Source organism: Convolutriloba macropyga, unplaced genomic scaffold, assembly GCF_964194025.1.
Source record: "Convolutriloba macropyga unplaced genomic scaffold, txConMacr16.3 SCAFFOLD_1066, whole genome shotgun sequence".
NCBI lineage: Eukaryota > Metazoa > Xenacoelomorpha > Acoela > Convolutidae > Convolutriloba > Convolutriloba macropyga.
The window spans coordinates 6,301-25,908 of record NW_027452955.1 but is presented as its reverse complement, the minus strand read 5'-3'; the positions used below and the strand labels follow the sequence as shown (position 1 = coordinate 25,908).

Genomic DNA, 19,608 nt, shown 5'->3' with positions numbered 1-19,608 from the left:
TGCCCGTGTTTCCCTTTGTATATGTTCAAATTAGGGACTAACTACCCTCACATGAAAGCACAAGCCCCTAATTCAAGATGACTTATTCAACTTTGGTTGGGCGTGGGATTTATGTTCTTACTTATTTAGAGAACCAAAAAGTGACAACCTCCAACCCATTGTTTTGCCCAAAAATTGTAGTATTTTTCATACAATTTTCCATGATCTCCGAGTGTTACAAATATGACTTCTTTTTAAATGACGCGGCAGTATCCTGTATGATCCTAATCTCGTGTGTTTCTAAGAGATCTGCTCGTTTTCAACTTTTTCTTATTATTGAATGCAAATATCCAGATCGGGTTGCCGTTTTAGAACCAACAAACCAGCGAATTCATGGCCGAAAACTCCACAGGTTTCATATAGCGTGTAGAGTTCTACCCACGTTTGTTCAAAAACGCGAGCTTATTTTTTTTTCATTGGTCTGCCTGCAGCTTTTTGATAATTCAATTTCATAGGTCTTTTACATGACCAAGTATTTGTTAGAGAATCTACTTTTGGATGTAAGAGTTGATTAGTGTATCGTTCAGAATTGAGACGAGGTGAAGCATTGATGAAACAAAGTCGGACACTGATCACAGAGCTATCAAAGGTAGTTCTCTAATCGTCTTAGACCACCTGTCTAATTAGGCGAAATGTAGTCAATTCTCATAGAATGCTTTTCTGAAAATTTCTGAAAACAAACAGTTGAAGAAAACCGCTGTTCTTAACCAAAAAATTTTCAAAGCCAAGAAGTTGAACTAACAACTTCACAAAAGAAGTGAATTCAAAATCTAAACTTTTATAAAAGAGAAAAATCAAAGGGTGACCAAGTTGCAGTCACCAAATGAGGCCACCTAAACTGTTATGTTTGCAAAAACTATGAAAATTGTCTCTCCCTATTTATTTTACCTGAAAGAAGAATTGAGAAGCAAGTCCTCTCGAAAAGCCAAGTTAAACAGCTCTGGTTAACAATAATGTTAGGATCTATTCTGTCCCCCCCCCCGCCCAGTGTTTTTTATGCCCCCACTTACAAATTGTATGTTGTAATATAGCACGCTACTATGTGAAAAAATAGCACGTACGCCCGGGGGGCGTAAAAGATATAAGCCCACTAAGCTGGGGGGGGGGGGGGGGGGCAAAACAGAATAGATCCTAATATTATACAAAATGTGGCTTTGACATAGTAAAGAATTAAAATCTTAACTAAAGAAACCAAGTTCTGATACATCTTTCTTCTATTTCTTTTGTACTCTTCATAGAGGACGGCAAAGTCATTAGAGTATCATTAGAGCTATGTATAGTTTTATAAAAGTACTGATCAACCCGGTATATAGGTGGTCTCAATACTAACAGAATGAACGAGTCATTTGACAGGGTTTAGTTGACAGTATCACTTAACTGATAACCAACTTATCGAACAGACTCTAAACGACGCATAAACCAAAAAATCCTAAACAAACTTTAAACTATTAACAAAATTGGTAAGTAAGCTTGCGTTTTTCCTCTTTTTTGTGCCGCAACAAAACTTACCCGTCCCGTGTGATTACAAAAGTATGAGTCTTCTTTGCCAATAAACTGTAGTTGAGATTTTTGTTATGTTTCGAAATGCCAAAATTTGCAATGAATAAATATTTTTGGTCTCACTTTTCACTTAAGAGATGAATTTCTTCTAAATCCGATTTTTTGTCCAACATGTTTAATTTGATTCATTTTGAAATATTTTTCAATTGGATCATTTTTAAACAAAATACGCGGCTCTTTTTTGTTCCCCTACACTAATTTTATGCCCCCCCCCCCCCCCCCCCGTTTCAATATGGATATCAAACAAATAAAAGTTTCTTTACTGCTTGCTTTGGATGTAATTTGCATCACTACATCCATTTCTCAGCTCACATAGAGATTTAACCCCCCCCCCCCGTGCGCGTTCAATTTTTCACGCGTGCAATTGTAGATGTTTTTAGAGGTGGGAAGTAAAATTGCGGGGACCAAAAAAGAAACGATCCCGGGATCACTCTTCTCCGAAAAGATGTTGCGTAGAGGGCATACTGTGGTTGGGGAGGGGGTGATAAAGGAATAAATCTAATCTGTGCAACCTAAGTGGAACGGTTCGCAATTCCAACTTACCTACGCAATATGAAGCGCTTTCGTCCCTGTATGCCATCAAAAAAGGCAAACATAGGAGAAAAATGTTGCTGATCAAATCGACTGCAGAACGAGCAACTGCAACTAAAAATTAGATAAATGGTTAACACGGGCTAATTTTCCATATTAACAAGCTATATAACAACACAAAAATTGTAATTGGGGGACTTAGGAAAACTTGAGGTGGGAGGAGGGAACAAAATAGATCCAAAAAATGTGCGTGAGCCTGGGAAGTGTAAAAACTTTTATGTCCACTAAGCTCTCTAAACAAAATAGATCCCAAAATTTTTATATTAATGTGCTATATAGCCAGCCCCTCATGGAAAAAAACCCACGGAAAAAAACGCAAATTTAGATAAGAAACCTTCACGGAAACAAAAGGCCACTTGATTTTTAATGAGCTGCGCATTTAGCCATGCCTCGCGGGCCATAGCCTTGCATTAACAACCCGTGGGTCTTGAGAGGAAACTATCACAGCCAAACAGATTATCACGACCAAAATTAAATTAGAAAAGGAGTTTATTTCTGTGGGGTTTGTTTCCTATCTAAAGTTATGTGGCTTTTTCCGCGGGAATTTTTTTCCTCGACCCCAAAAATAAAAACAGGTAATTTGTGATAAAGGGGTAAAAATAGCGAAGGTTAGATTAGATCTATCAAACTAATTGAATTTGTTTGATTTTGCTGAGTGATCAGTAGCTAAGCTCTTAAGTTACCAGGCCCATGAATACGAGAACAAGCTTCGACGAAGAAAAATTTCCGGCTATCTAGAGAAAATGAAAATTTTAGTTTCTGCTAGCTTTAATATGCTAATGCTCCTTAAACGTTGAGCTGAAAACATATACATTATCAGCGTACATAAAAATCATCTTAAGAAACACTAGTGTTTGCAACTAACTACTCATCTGCCAGATTACTGCAATATAATTATTTCATTCAAGATACTCACGAAATAAATTTTCCTCACAAATTCCAAAATAAAAAATATTTGAATACTGATACATGAATGGTGGGTTTTTCAGTGAGAACTTTGTTGTATAATATCTGTTTTAAAACGAACCAATTTTCTGCCAAAATTTCATTTCATTTTGCAGAAATTTGGAAGAAGGTATTTATCTTGCGGTAGTCTCACAGAAAACAACAGACTTTAGAAGTTTATCATGAAAATCCAGAGCTCATATTCCATCCAGAGCTTTTTGTTGCTCATATTCGCATTACGCGCATTCGAGACCTTACTCATAAATGGTTTTTATGGAATTTCCTTTATGCAACAAGATTACATTCGAGGTGTTCTTCTTTAGCGCTTTTCACGTTTTTTTTCTACTTTTCATTCACATTTTTGTTAGTGAAAAACCATCGATCATTTAAATTGACTGTATAACCAATAAGAACATCATATTTTGGTTTAACAAATATTAGAATTATTTTCGGGCGTGTGATTGACACTGTCAATGATAAACTTTTCGGGTGCATGAGGTGTCAACGCTAAAAACCACGCTAAATTAAAGAATGGCGGGGAATGCGGTGAAGGGTTACAAGAATTGCGGTTCTTAGCGCTGAATGCAGCAAAAGCGGTGCAAAAAAAAATTTCCCGCAAAAAGCGCACACCTTAAAAAAATCAGCGATTATGTTTTCCATAAAGTGGTGTGAATCTGATTTAATTTCAAATAATATACCAAAAGTAAGTGACATGAATCGCAGTGGAAGAAGAAGTGGTTGGCATGCGGGAGGGCAGAGGTGCGAACCTTTATACATCAGTTTCTGTTTCGCAAGAATTCCGCTGAATAAGGTGAAGATGAAAGTTTCAACTCTAAAGACCGCATAGCATACAACAATTCAACGCTAACAACCACAAATCTAAAAAAGTTCACTAATTTCGCCACATTCATCGCAGGAGTTTTGTGGTGAAAATTGTTTTTTTATCACTGCTATTTACCGCAGTTCTTACAACATTTTTTTGACAAAACCTTGGCGCGGGAAAAGAATCCTCTGCTAGTTCAAAATTTTTTCTTGACATTTGCGTTTTGTTTTAGAAAAAAAATTACTACATCGTATTATCATGCCACAACCTTCTTTAGTAATACACTCTCTTAATCAATGAGTTTCCGAACAAATAGCGCAGCAGTGTATGTTTTATATGTACTCTCGTTCAAAGCAATATTTAAAAAACCAGTTGATATACTTTTTGTTCAACTGTAAAATACAAAAATGTGTACGCGTTTGCTTTATTATACCAAAAATGCACTTGCTATATTTTGTTCAGTCGTTCGAGCATTGAATTAAATATTTTCAGCACGCTTCAAGATTTTATGCATAATTATTATACACGGCGGTTATTTTCAATTGAATATTTGAAAGGTTTTATTGTGCGATTATACTTTCTGATTGCTTTGAATGGCTTAATACTATGGGCATAATTATTTGTTGTAGTCTGGTTAAATTGTGTTGACAATCAAGGTAAATACATGGTGAGTGCAGTTTAACAAAACAAAAAAAATGCCAAAACCTGCTCGGGTCCTATTTTCCACCAGGTTATTGGTCTCTGATCAGGGAATCCATTTTTGCATATTTGCTCACGCGAAACCAAATTAAATGACCACCTGGAGAGGACACTAGATTCGAGACAATAGTCACATATGAGCAAATTTGTATTTTTGTATAATGAACTTAGATATCTATAAGTGGAACATGGTCGTTTATTTCTAACGTTTTCACAACCTAAAATGAAAATGGCTGCCCCTTTTAGAGAGATATCGGTGGTTGTTAACCCGAACAAAGTTTTGGATCCAATCTCGGTCGACAACAACTCAGGGAGCATTTAATTTACAGACCGTCAAAGCGCCTGCTTATTTTACATAATATCGTGACATTTTCTGTTCTACCCGAGCTAAGTTGGCATATAAAATTTCTGGGGGTTGAGGTTAGAAGAACGTGGGGGGGGGGGGGGGGCAGAATAGATTCTATAAAATAACGTATTTTGAATCTGAGTGCGGTAAACAGAACCGCTGTGAGGAGGACATAAGGGAAACTGCTTTTTTTTAGTTTTTATTTGGTTGCCGTCCTAAATTGACAGCCAGTGAGTACCACTATCTAATCTTTGCGTTAACTGAAAAAAAATTACAAAATTAAAGTATAGTAAAAAATTTCAGCAGAATTTTGGCAAAAGGAAAGTTTTTAACATTTAATTGAGACAATAACTTTTTCAAAAAATCAGCACAATTCTGCACGTTTTTTAGGCACATTGGTTCAAATTTAGATTTTCGACTGTTCTAAAGATCAAAAAACAAACAAACGCTGATTGAGACATCTTACGTTTGGTTGCGAAAAAAAGTTATTAAGGGCTCGCACTCAAAATTTTTCTTCTTTGGAACTCCCTAGTCAAATTAGGATGTTAATCTTGCAAGAATCTTGCAAGATCTTGCAAGATTATGCATAATCTTGCAAGATTTTCTTGCAAGATCTTGCAAGATAAACAATTTTTTGCAAGATTAACATCCTCTTGCAAGATCTTGCAAGATTAACAGCATATTTAGCAGATTTTTTCGCTCCTTAACCTATCCTAAACAAAAAAAGCGCCTAAAAAAGCCGCGGAAGTCCAATCTTATCCTATTTTAGTAACAAAAAACAACGTTCCTATCCTAGACCTAGTTCTTATGAGAAGAAACTCAGGAAAGCAGATGAAATTTGAATTTAAAAGAAACGACACAAAAAAAACCTCACATCGAAAAAACCAATCTAGCACAAGAAAACAACAGACGACTGCCTTCGCTGATCTTCTTTTCTTCTTTTTTCATTTTTCATTGAGTTTTTTTTTCAAACAATTTTGTTTCTTTTCATTTTCAAGTGACTGTGGTCTCGTCGTAGGGTGTCGTCTCCTCGTCCTCGGGTGTCACCGAAACCTGCAGAAAAAGAGAACTGAACAACACAGAACAGCGAAGAAATCCCAAGCGCATAAGCGCAAGGGTACCCCCCAAACCGAGCCAAAGCACACCAGGGCAAAGCAAAGCCCAACAAGAAACACCTAAAGCCCGCGCCGAAACCTAAGTGGGGAGGGAAAAGCGAAACGGAAGCGCAAAAACCTAGCTCCTAAATTGGCGCGGGCACAGGAGAGACCACCCACCTTAACCTAAGCACACTATGGGCAAAAGCAAAGCCCGGCAAAGCAACACCTAAGGCCTGCGCCAAAAAACCTAGATGGGAGGGGGTACAAAGAGCAACGCAAAACCTTAATGCTAAGTGGCGCAGGCAAAAAGGGCAAAGCACTTGCCCAAAACAGAGCAAAGCCTAAGAAGCTTGCAAAAAGCGGAGAGCACTAAGAGTGCCCGAAAACAGGAAAAGGGGGGAACGATACAGCTTACCGACCAAACCGAAGACGCGAAGTCCATGCAGAAGGGGTGACGACTCCACCACCAACACCAAAGGTCGTCTCCACCACCCAGGTCTCCTTGTCCTCGGGTGTCGGCGAATCCTGCAGAAAAAGAGAAAACTGAACAGCACAGAACAGCAAAGAAATCCCAAGCGCATAAGCGCAAGGGTACCCCCCCAAACCGAGCCAAAGCACACCAGGGCAAAGCAAAGCCCAGCAAGAAACACCTAAAGCCCGCGCCGAAACCTAAGTGGGGAGGGAAAAGCGAAACAGAAGCGCAAAAACCTAGCTCCTAAATCGGCGCGGGCACAGGAGAGACCACCCACCTTAACCTAAGCACACTATGGGCAAAAGCAAAGCCCGGCAAAGCAACACCTAAGGCCTGCGCCAAAAAGCCTAGATGGGAAGGGGTACAAAGAGCAACGCAAAACCTTAATCCTAAGTGGCGCAGGCAAAAAGGGCAAAGCACGTGCCCAAAACAAAGCAAAGCCTAAGAAGCGCGCAAAAAGCGGAGAGCACTGAGAGTGCCCGAAAACAGGAAAAGGGGGGAACGACACAACTTACCGACCAAACCGAAGACGCGAAGTCCATGCAGAAGGGGTGACGACTCCACCACCAACACCAAAGGTCGTCTCCACCACCCAGGGCTCCTCGGGTGTCGTCTCCTCGTCCTCGGGTGTCACCGAATCCTGCAGAAAAAGAGAAAATTGAACAACAACGTCAGGTAAAACAATAAAAAATCTCAGATTGATGTCACTGGAGGCTTTGATTTGACGTTTATCAGAGCCTAACAAACTAGCCACAGTCGTTAGAAGCTATGTTAATGAAAAACCTATCAAACAGCTTTTTTAAAAGATTTTGTTTTCTGACTGCTATATCACCGGTAATGTCAATATGAAATTTTCTGTTTAGGCCCGAGAGAAAAAATGTTTTATGGCAAAAAAATTTTACACCCCATTTTTATTTTTCCAGCTTTTTTTCAACCCCAGTAGAAGTGCCGTTTTGCTATGGAATGACTATGGAAAGGATTGGAAGCCCAAGAAAAGTGACCATTTACGAATTTCGCCATAAACATAGTTTATCACCAACAACCATTATTTTATCACCACAAAAAAACCTTTGATCAACTTTTTCGCGTGATCTAGGCCTGTCATTCAACTCATCTGACTACTTATGAATAGAGATTGTGGTTACGGGACCGTTGTGGGGGTTCTATGCGCTTGGAGTCAGAGAAAGAGCGTTTTTCTTCAAAGGTAAAACAGTAAAGAATTTCAGATGGATGCCACGGGAGGCTTTGATATGACGTTTGTCAGGGCCTAAAAAACTAGCCAGAGTCATTAAAAGCTATTTTGTTCACAAAACTCGTTAAAAAACGGCAACATCATAGAGCGATTCAATAAAGGAGGATTTTCGATGTTAATCTTGCAAGATCTTGCAAGAGGATGTTAATCTTGAAAGCATCTTGCAAGATCTTGCAAGATTAACATCCTCTTGCAAGATCTTGCAAGATTAACATCCTCTTGCAAGATCTTGCAAGATTAACAGTATTTTGCAAGAATCTTTCAAGATCTTGCAAGATTAACATCCTCTCTCGACTAGGGTTGTAACCGGTATGAGAAATTGAAAATTCAAACCGTTGACATATCATATGCGGTTTCATAAGAAGCCATATCTGTTCTACTTATGATTACTAAATAATACTTATGGCCAAGCCGACTGATTCGTATGTAACATATCGACTGATTCGTACGTCTACATCAATTTGCTTCCCTCAAAAAAAATCCGACAATTTCCGACGTTTTCAAAAGAAAAATAGCAAAGTTGCGAAAAAATTTGCGGCGTTTTTGCTGCCTTATTGAAACCCGATTAGTTGCGAAAGTAGAGCTCGACAGAAAGGAAGCTTCACATCTTTCCAAAATTCCTTGAAAAATATAGTAAACTTGTAAAAATTTATTTGAATAAAAATTAAGCAGGCAGTTTGCCAAATTTCTGCAAAGCTGTCATTAGGTCTGAAATAGATAAATCTATTTCTTAATGAACTTAATTGAATTAGGTCAGTAAAGTTTTTTGCTTTGGACAACGTTTTTCATGTATGTTGAGAACTTGATCTGCTGAGTTTGTTGCCGAATTCTGATTGGCCGTAGATGAATTCCGAACCAAAGGAGCGCAACATTTATTTTCTTCAAAAAAGTATAAACAGAAACGTGTCCAACCAACTGTACTGTTTCAGCAATTTTTGACAAAAAAAATCAAAATGATTGCTATAATCTGAGAGAAACTAAGGGATCAGGCCGTGTCATTTCAAAATCCATCAGAATGAAATGCTTACCTATAACGCAGCAAAACAATCATTTTTTTTCTGTTTCTTCAACATTCATTGATGAGTTTTGTGTTGCTGTCAACAACATAATGCCGCAATCTGGTGCAGCATAAATCAACTTATTAACAATGAAAATGAAAGAATTGAGTACTTCTGATTTTCTGAACATTTAGAGATTTTTAGACCCAATACAAAAAATGATTCGACCTGTTGTTTTTCAAAGAAAAAGACGAAGCAATTCCGACCGGTCATGAAAACTTCCAATTCCATCTACAACAGCAGTAACAGGTGTGCTAGCTTGTCATCTCATCACGTGACCCAAACAACCTGTTCGAGTGCCTCCATTGGTGTCCAAGGGGAGGGCCAGGATGAGGAAGAGGAGGATAAATATTCGAAGGAGTCCTTAGCCCAATTGCATGATAGAATCAACCGCATTCTAGCTCAGCTGCCTGCCATTACAGGTTATAAAGCCTTTGCTGTCAACCACTTGTCACTGCGGGATCATTGAGCCCGGGCGCTGATCAGACTAATATTTAGACATACGTCCAAACTAATGTCCAGACTCTGCATTAGGAGAATATAAGGAAACTATAGGCTCAAAAACCATTCATATTTTGGGCTGCCTTGGGATGCTGAGTTGAGTTAGAGGATGTTAAACCCAAGTTGGTTGCTGCCTCACAATTCGAAGATATGGCTCGACAAATTAAAATTTTGCAGGACGAGTAATGTTGACTTTACTTCTCAATAAGAATTTGTACTCTTGATTGGCCTGTTGTTGATGTAAAAAAGTTAATTTTAGTTTACCTCATTTTTTATCAACATTACTTCAACTATTTTGTGCACTTAAAGTGACACATTTCAAAAGATATGTATCTTGAATTCACGACAAAAGGTTCTCTTTAGTTCAGTATACAAAAATTCGAATTTTACTTTTCGACAGAGTAGAATGGACAAAGTAGACGGCCACAAAAATTCGTATGCATCAAAAAAATCTTCTCTTTTATTTCTCGCTTCCAGCAAACATTGTGGGTTTCCAGTTTTAAAAAGTGCTAACCAACAAAAGCTTCAGTACTAGAGGACAGTAATTTAACTAGCTTTTTTTCGCGTACAATCTTCCCATCTCTTCTCCAATTCAAATCTCATTTTCTGTGCTTCCAGTGCTGTCTGCTGCTTTTAGGGAGAGTTTTGCGGTTTTCACTTGTCCTGCTTTTGGAATTTTTGGAATCTTACAAAGTTCAAGGAAAAGTTTGAAATTTCTCACAATTCCTGAACGCTTGAGATTTTTCTATCCTGATATTCTTCGTAATTTGATTGAGCTTCACTCTAATATTTTTTATAGTGGTAAATAATGATTTTAGGGAGAGAGAGAGAGAGAAAAGAATTCACTTTTTTGTAACATTTTAGCAGTCTTCTAACTGGATTATTTATTAGATAAATTGAAGTTAAAAATAAGGACTTGGATGGCTGTTTCTAGTTCTTTGTTGGAAAATTGTATTTCAATTCGAAATCTTGCAAAATAATGCAAGATTTCACATTCAAAATGTATTTTGGAAAAAAGTCGATTAAAATCAGTTCTGCTGATTGAAATTCTTGTAAAAGTCATTTTATTTGGTTTTCATTTAGTTTTTGCTACCAAACATAATCAAATAAGTTTTCAGAATTGAAAAACATGCAAGATCTTGCAAGATTCTTGCAAGATTTTGAATCCTCCTGATTAAAAAATTTTCCATTGATTTCAGTTTTGTAACTTGTTGAATAAACAACAATTTGGTTCAAATGTGTTTTCTAAAACATGAGTGATTTATTTTTTTGCCTGGATAGGTATCTTGCAAGATTCTGGCAGAAATCTCGCAAGTTTTGAATCATCTTGTAAGATTTAAATGCGCTCATCTCCAGGGAAGGGATTGGTTGCAGTAGAAAACTCTAATACGTAACTTTAATTTTAGTAGGGAAGACTTCCTTGCCTGAACAGTTGTAAAACTGAAGTTTTAAATAAATTAGGGTAAAATTGAAACTAATATTTTATCCGGTGTAGTCAACGTTGCAAGGAGTTATTGGCCCTTTTAATCAGACTCTTTGCCGAACTGGACCTCGGGCCTGTCTGTCCTAGGCCGAAATGAAATCTGATCAGACCTTCATTCGACCCAAAAAATATTACGGGCGAGCTGTAGCTGATCAGTCCCTGATCAGAGCATGCCATATTACTGCGGGCGCTATACTCAGTTCCGAGCGGCTCAATCTATTTTGTGAAATCCTCTGGTTAGACTAATCAACAGACTTTTTTCTCTAATCAAATGGTGTATTATAATTGTTAAAGGTTGTTGAAAGTTGAAGGAAATATTCAATTCAAACTCACAGTACTGAACTTTAATTTCAAAAAGTTATTTATCTTCTCAATATATTTACCAGTGTTAGTTTCAAAATGGCTTCAATTTTACTTCTAAGACCCCAAAAAATGTTAGAAAAGGATTGGTCAAATCATTGCCGACAGATATTACTCTTTGATCAGGCTTTAGTTCAACTTATGATCCAAACATCTCCAGAATTTGATTTCTTTTTGCAAGACACTTTTCAAGACTCCTAATCAATTTTTGGTCAAACTGCGTATACTACGAACATGGACCAGACTATCGTGGACCCTATCTCTTTCCAGATATTGTAACTTGGGTCTCATTAAAAATCACGTGTGTGATCCAAATGATCTGATCGGAGGTGGCTTGGGTCTTGCTCACAACTTTTCCAATTATAAGTTTTGGGATCTTGTTAATGGAAAACTTAATGACCGAAATGGCCTCGGATAACGCCACCCAGACACAAATGACTTCTAATCAGACCGACCCAGACTGATTTGTCTTATGATCAGAATACAGTGCGCTCGAAGCACCGGGTGCGTTGAAATTGCGCTCGAAAATATCCTCTGATCAGAACATTGTACGCCCGAAACTTACCCCCTGATCAGACTAATGTGCGCTCGTATCCGCCTCTGATCAGACAAATCTCTCAATATTGTTGTAATTTATTCATTTCATGAAAATTGATGTTTTCATTGATAAATTCAACTAAGGAAAAGCCTATTATAACAATATTGCTATTGAAAAGAAAAATCAAGTGCCGATAAAAATAGACAGCTTTGCATAATAGCGCCTTGATCTACAGTTATTCTAAAGCTTTTCTAAAGGGAACCGGCAGTTGCTATCACCCTTGTTTCTGATCAACCCATCAGACTTTCGATGAGTCTCTGATTAGAAAGCTCCTGTATTGGTGACTCTTGAAGAGAGATCTGTCAGTAAAAAAAACAAACTTGAAAAAAAAATCGCTCGAATCGGCCACTAAGCAGACTAGTGTGCACTCGCCCAGACCGAAGTGACCTCTGATCAGACCAGATCCAGACAGAACCATTGTCCAGACAAAAATGCGCTCGTTGCCCTTCTAGACCATGTAATTCGAGCGCACCGGGAACAAGTGTGCTCGAATATGGTCTGATCAGAGGTCACTTCGGTCTGGCCTCCTCGACATGGGTAGATTAAAAATTTCATTATTTTTTTAGGTCGCGCTGAGGTTCTTGTCTCCAAACAGTACGAAAGCCCTCAGACCTCACATCAAACTTCAAACAATGACAATCTCACTGCCAGTTACAACTCGGCCACAATTACAGCGGCTGCAACACAAACTCAAACGCCAAATTTAACTGACAAAACCCGACCAGAATCAAATGTTCTATCTGACCGACGTCCGCTTAGCCGAAAAAGTTTGAAAACTCCCAGAACCCCGAGAAAAACCCAAAAACCAATTGCAAAAAACGGAACGAAATCCGAAAACCTAGACATCTCCGCCAGTCTCGCTCTAAGAGTTGGAGGCAGAAAATACGACAATCTTAAAAATTTAACATACAAAATACCACATTTAGCGACACCTAGAGTTTTATCGCCTCGACCTTCAATAACAACGCCTGAAGTGACAAAGTCAGAAGTTTTTCAGATCGAGCTTTCAACGAGCGGTTTATCAGATAGTTTAACAAAATCATTTTTAATACCAAATTCGTGCGATAACAAATACGTTGATAGATATAAAGAGAAAGAACAAAAATTAAGCCAAAATTGTGCAGCTAATTTTACGTTGGCTAGTATGAAGCTTGTTAATGACAAAAATTACGAATCGACAGATGTTTTGAAGTCACAACTCAAAACCGAAGAGCTACAAAATTGTTCTGCCGAGATTGAAACTGAACAAGAAAAAACTCGGCTTGAAACAAGCGAAAAATTAACAATCGAAAACTACAAATTGGACGATAGTTTAGACTCTTTCGACGAAATGCCTAATTCGAGTCGGAATTTTTCCTGGGCGCAAATTAGAAACTGCAATTCACCTTTACAGCTTTTCACCCAATTTTCGAACTCTTTAGAATTGGCAGAAATTCTGCTAACTTTCAAACAACTCTGTAATTTATGCCAAGTTGACAGTTCGGCTTGCAGAACACGGACGTTTAAAAATCTGGCGCCGCATTTGATGAGTTCAAAGGCGTTTGTTCACGTGGCGAGAATGCTTGGAGACAAAATGAAGACGACAGTGTACAATAAGCAGAATGTGTGCTTAGCCAAAAACGTGGTTGTGATTGGTGCTGGGCCTTGTGGATTGAGAGCGGCTATTGAATGTGCTTTTTTAGGCTAGTTAGACAAAACTTGTTTTTATTCTCGATTTATACACAAAAGTATTTGTGTGTAAACAAAAATTAATCAAATCCCAAAAACAAGAAATTTTTTGCAGGTTTTGATTTCCTTTTTTTGCAAACTATCCTAGATCGTGTAAAGTATTAAAGAGGAAAAATATTTGCGCGTTTCCCAAATATTCATGTCTCTGGGCAATGTTGCCAAACTCCGGAAAGCGGAGAAAGATCGATTCAACTTATGACAAAAAAGCAACTTATGACATGGTACGAACTAACCAGCGGTAGAATTTTCATAAATGTGGATAATATAAATCATACGAACCGCGATGTAACTAGGAAACTCGGAAATACAAATGGAGCTATGACATATTTATGGCGTGACTTTGATATTTAAAGTGTTGATCACAGATTAGTCACCCTTGATTCGAAACTCTTTTCAGGTATTTCCCCTTATAACCCCACCCACCCCCCCCCCGCGCACTTAGTGGCCATATAACCTATACCCCCAATCATGGTTATTAAAAGGAGAGGATGCTAAAATTTTGAGGAGCTATAATCTGAAAGACTCCTCTTTTCGACTGTTGCCTCTTATGTGCTCTCCTCGGCTTCTTTTCCTCAAAACTAAACAAAAATGTAAAACGTGATTAAATTTTTTTTAGGTGCTCGAGTGGTGCTAGCTGAGAAACGAACCGACTTCTCCCGAACCAATTGCATCTACCTTTGGAGTTTTGTCATCGACGACTTGATATCACTCGGGTCGAACCACCTCGGGGGTCGGTTCTCGTCATCTCGATGCTCAAGCACTGTCGAAAATGTTTACCCAATTTCTCTCACCCAAGTCGTGTTAGTCAAAGTCGCCCTGCTCTTAGGAGTTACAATTGTGACCAACGTACAGTTTGTTGACATCCGGTACCCTTCCGAGTCAATAACAAACAATTTTTCATGCCTCTTCAAGATAAACAAAAACAACCTTAGCTCACTTAATATGCCCTTCAATTTGAACAACTTCCCTGTTCACGTTTTGATGTGTGCGAGTGGTCAAAATATTGCTCTTCCCGAAGGTCTGTTTACGGAAAAACAGAACGACAAAAAGTCGGTCCAGCCTGGTTTTGGAATAACTGCCAACTTTTTGAACCCGAAGTCAATCATTGGTCTTGAAACCCCTCGAACTTCTAGAACTAATGACGGTTATGCCCATAATGTAAAACAGGCTATCGAGAAAGGGTTTTTTCACCAAACAGTTATGCACTATGACCTCGACAAACTTTATTTTATCATGACTGCCAACCCGTTTATACTAAAACATTATGGTGCTATAAAACAGTACTACCCGAACAATAAAATGAAAACGATGACGTCAGAAAATATCAATCACGAGGTTTTAGCCGATTACGCAACAGCGTCTGCGAATTACGCAACACACGGACAGTATTACCCTCTAACAATGGCACAGAATAAACATGGAAAGCCAGACGTTTCCTTGTTTTATTGTTCCCCGAATGTTACCGCGAATCACGCCGGAAGAATTCTGGAATCGAATGGCCAGAGTATGATGTTATTTTTGGTGGGCGATAGCTTAATTCATCCATTTTGGAAAACAGGGTCAGGTTTGGCTAAGGGGTTCATGAGTGTTTTCGATGCTGCTTGGGTGTTGAAGATTTTTTCGTCATTACCTGACCAACCGTTGTTGTCCTTAGCGCTTCAGGGACGGGATTTGTTTTTTTTTTTATAATAAAGGTAACTGACGAGGTTTATTAACTACTAAACGCGCGAAGTTTGAACATGCTCTCCTTTTTTATGTCCTTAAGTAACTCTGAAATGCTAATTTTGTTAGAATGTGCTAAATACGCATAATTATTTTTGATAGTATTTTATGAGAATACGCATCTCATAACAACAATCTCATAAACAATTATCAGGTTTTAAAGTGATCAATTTTTGGATTAATGACAATTTCTACGAAAACCTTAATACAACCCAGGCTTAGACCTCGTCTTTTCTAAAGGCCAGGATTGAAAGGTGGCATGAAAAGACAGTGTCCGACCCAAATAGTCTTCGATACAACTTTAGCTTGACTTTAACAAACATCTGGAATTCAGCTCGACTTTTAAAGGATTCAATATTTTCACGCCGGTCTTTTGTTTTTCCCAAATGATCTTCTCGACTTTTGCTCGACACAAAATGGTGAATTTCAAAAAATGGGCTGAGCGTTTGACAAATCATGAGGCAAACAAAAGTGTTTTGATGAGTGTGCATTTTGCCTTGAAAACTTTACCTGCGTCTTTATTGTTCATTGTTGCTCATAAGTTGTTCACCATTTATCGTCCTTCATCTTTTCAAATTCCGAGGAATCATTACTCACCAAAAAAACTGTTTTTCAAACAGGATAAATCATGATTTTGGAAGCGAAAAAAACTGGAAACAGCAACACTTTCATCATGGCTATTAGGGAGTCGAACTTTTCAATTCAGTTATGTAGTTTCCGTCAATCAAATAATCTGGCAGTGTACTCCGGCTGCGATAGCTGCTGAAGACAAAAATCCTCAGACTCTTTGGAAGTTTTTCTGCTATTTTCAAGCTGGATTGCCCTGGTACACTTCTGTTTAGTCTAGGCTCGGTTGCAATTTCTGTATGTATGGAAGCAGCGAGAAGTTTTGAGTAAATAATTTCCTAATTTGCATAAGCAGGCTTATGATAAGACTTTTGCTCCACTCTCAAAAATATCATGCCCGACCGATGAATTTGAATTGGCTGTACTATTAGTATTCTGTTTCTCAACTCATGAAAAGAGCATGTCGACTGAAAATGCCTATAAAAAGACAATGGTTGAACGTAAGCGCTTATAAAAAGAGTTCCGTTTGACTACCTAATACTATTTTTGTTGACTTTAAGTAGGAGGTCGACTGTATGATTTTAGTCAATAAAAACCCTCCCTACTAAAGTCTTCTTTGAGACTTCTAATAATTCGAGGCCTGAGCCCGGGAACAGTTCTTCCTGAAACAGATTCTAATCCCAAAACAATTTACTACTTTTCATATCTTTTTCTGTGCAAAACTCCAAGTTGAACTGATTATCAACCAAGAATAAGTCCAAGTGTTACTAAAACATCAGTTCCCTTTTGCTGAAATTTCAAGTTAACGGACGCCAAATCTAATTTCGAAATTAATTCGTAAGTACAAAATCAAATTTCACATTTTTGAACTAAAGTTTTGAATAGCCCTTCCGTTCTCTTTTTTTTCTATTTATCATATTTTCGTAAGCCTATCTTAACCCAAAAATTTCAAATAGAGCTTGCATTTTAGAAAATTTTTTCAATAGCAGCGAAGCAATAGCGGCTATTATTGGGGATATTGTGGTGTTTTAAGACTCGAAGAGACTTTATTGTTTTCTGTTTTTATTTTTGATAAGTGAGCGAGCTAGAAAACCGGAAGTTGAAGAAGTGAATAATGTTCAAAAAGTTTCAGTGAACAAATTCGAATAGCTGAGAAGAGAGATTGTTTCTTTTGTTCGCGCTTTCTTTTCAAACAGAGCGATAAAAAGAGGTGTGAAAAATTTTTCGCTAAGCGAAGCATTTTTTTTTCGTTCACGCGCCAAGTTTTCAAGCGTTTTCTTTCTGTTTTTTTTTTGAAAATTCTATGATGCCTAAGAGGCTATTTCAGAATAAAATTATAGTTTTGAAGGTTGCTTTGAGATTGTTTCGAAGGCTTTTGGTAATAAACGGGAGCTTTACGCTAAATTGAATGTTTTTTCAAATAATTCTCTGGGTTTAAAGCTATTTTAGCTGTTTCTGACCTATTATTGTAATGTATTGCTTTTAATTTTGACTAATTGTCAGCCCAATGCTTGCGGGCAGTTTCTATTACAAATTAAATCCGGGGTTTTCTGGTACCAAGCTGTTTATTTCCTTGATTTTTGACAAAAAATGCAATTAATTGTTAAACTTTTTCTAAATTTTCTAGCTTTTCGCTTTTTTCAAATTATAGAGGTTTTTGTGCTTTCTGTGGATTGACCGAATTTGTGTAAGTGATTAAATTGTCTCGATTATTTGAAGTATTATTTTCACTTTGTAATTGTTCTTGTACAAATAGAATTTTTTCTTTAAAATACTTTTTTTTAGTTAAATTTTGTCTTTTATTGTAAACAATTAAGGTATTCTTCTCTCTTCTTTGATGCTTACTGCAGTAAAAAAAACTAGAAGATCGACAGGCTCACTTTTTGGCGAAGCTATCTTCGATTCTTTTCCGGAATTCTTCCTTCTATGATTTTTAATTCGTCGTCTCTATCGACGATTCTTGCGACCATTGACTTTTTCAATTTCAGTGTATTCTAATGCTTTGCAGTTCAACATTTGTGTTCATTACGTCATTTGTTCTGCTTTTAGGTCAATTGCGTGACATACCTCGCTCAAAAAAGTGACTTAACTTAATGAACTCACTTAGTGAAATTTAATTTTTATGAACCTTTAATAGTTAAAGATCAATAGTGTGCATCGAAGTAGTGCCAAACGTACATGCCCTAATTCTTGGGTATTAGAGTCTTGAGTTTTTGATTTCGAATATTAATTTTGAAAAAAAATCGATTGGGGTTTTTTCCTTATTGAGCATATGTGTCTCATAAAAATTACAGTCCGAACCCAAGAAGTCTAGTGGTCTATTAAAGCACTGGTGGTCAATCTGTCTATCTTATTTCTTTAGTTGTTTCAATTCCATGGAAGGCCACAAGCGTCTATCGCGGCTATTTTCCTGCAATATGGCGGCTATTTTTGATTGTGTAAATGTGAAATACGAGAACTTGAATCCGTATACAGATATCCGTTGTCCCCGTATTCCCCCCCCCAACGTTTTTCTACCTTTTCCACAGGATGTATTTGGCATTTTTCTAGATTTCTGTGAGCTTCCTGAATTGCATATTTATGTCTAATTTTCAGTGCTTTCGACGATTTTCCTAAGTTTTAGACAATCTCCAAGTTAGTTTTAACGTTTTCCTCGCTTGGCGATTAAAATGGTGAATAAAGTAGAAGTGCAGAGTTAAAAAAAAACAAATCCCATACAAGGAATCGCTCTACCTTTTCCTGAAAAACCTCCAATCCAGTGCCATTAGAAGCTACGACGCCTCCTTTTCGATCGACCCAGCCACCCGGTACAAAACCCTGACAGCCCTACCGATCGTGAAACCGACAGAGGTTCGAAACTTGATGAGGGGAGACGATGTAAACCCTTCAACTGAAGGGGGTTCTAAATTGAAGCATAGTAGCTCGTTGCCACATTTAGATTTAAAACGACAGAATACTGTCGCATCTACTGACTTTCCTGTATTTAGTTTGCTCAAAAGAATTAAAAATATTGTATAACAGTGTTATGTCTCTCAGATCAGCTTGTTAGCTTAGGTATTAAACAGATTTGCCAGCCCAATGACTGCTGATTAGTATATATCACGCTGTATATATTGCTGTGCTGTTTTTTTTAAGATCTGTTCACACATTTTGATGATTTTTGAAGTCAAATTGGAGTAGTGACTTTGGTCACGCCGACACAGGAAGTGGAGCAAAAAAAAGAGTGGTTTTACGGCGTGAATTTTTTTCAATCTTAATTTAAATTAGAGTGAGAAAACGGTATTTGAACAGAAATTCGCTGTCTCTCTGGCAATTTTTTGCTCAATTGAGGCAATTTTGCTTTGATTTTTACTGTTTTCTTCGATTTATTGAAAGAACTTTTTTTAAAATATTTGCAACAATCCATTCATTGTTCATTTAAGGCCTAGTTGTTGGTTGAGCCATTTTTTTCCTTTCTTATTTTTGATTTTTTATTTACATGAGCAATTTCACTTTGAGTTTTACTGTTTTTTAGATTTTTAATCAGATTGTTTCAAAATGGTTTTGCCAATCCATTCATAATTCATTGTATTTTATTTGTTTGTTTAAGGAAAATTCTTTGAACTGTATGCCAGTTTTTTTTTCATTTCGTCGTCAAGATTTTTGTTACGACCATATTATGTCACATCCACTTAAAATCTGTTTTTGTTCGACCATTAATGAAATTTCAACTGAATTGTGTGCGTGACGTCATTTTTCACCCTTAGTGGAGCACGTTTTTTTTGCAA

At 37.5% G+C, this 19,608-nt stretch overlaps 1 protein-coding gene across 1 annotated transcript; it reads left to right on the top strand.

Moving 5' to 3' along the window:
• The first annotated feature begins 4,417 nt into the window (after positions 1-4,417).
• LOC142357930 (F-actin-monooxygenase MICAL1-like) lies at positions 4,418-18,862 on the top strand. Its single transcript, XM_075409421.1, has 5 exons — positions 4,418-4,625; positions 9,067-9,304; positions 12,391-13,506; positions 14,169-15,212; positions 18,561-18,862. Exons 1-5 carry the CDS (start codon positions 4,623-4,625, stop codon positions 18,857-18,859), a joined length of 2,700 nt encoding a protein of 899 aa, XP_075265536.1. The 5' UTR covers positions 4,418-4,622; the 3' UTR covers positions 18,860-18,862.
• The last annotated feature ends 746 nt before the right edge of the window (positions 18,863-19,608 follow it).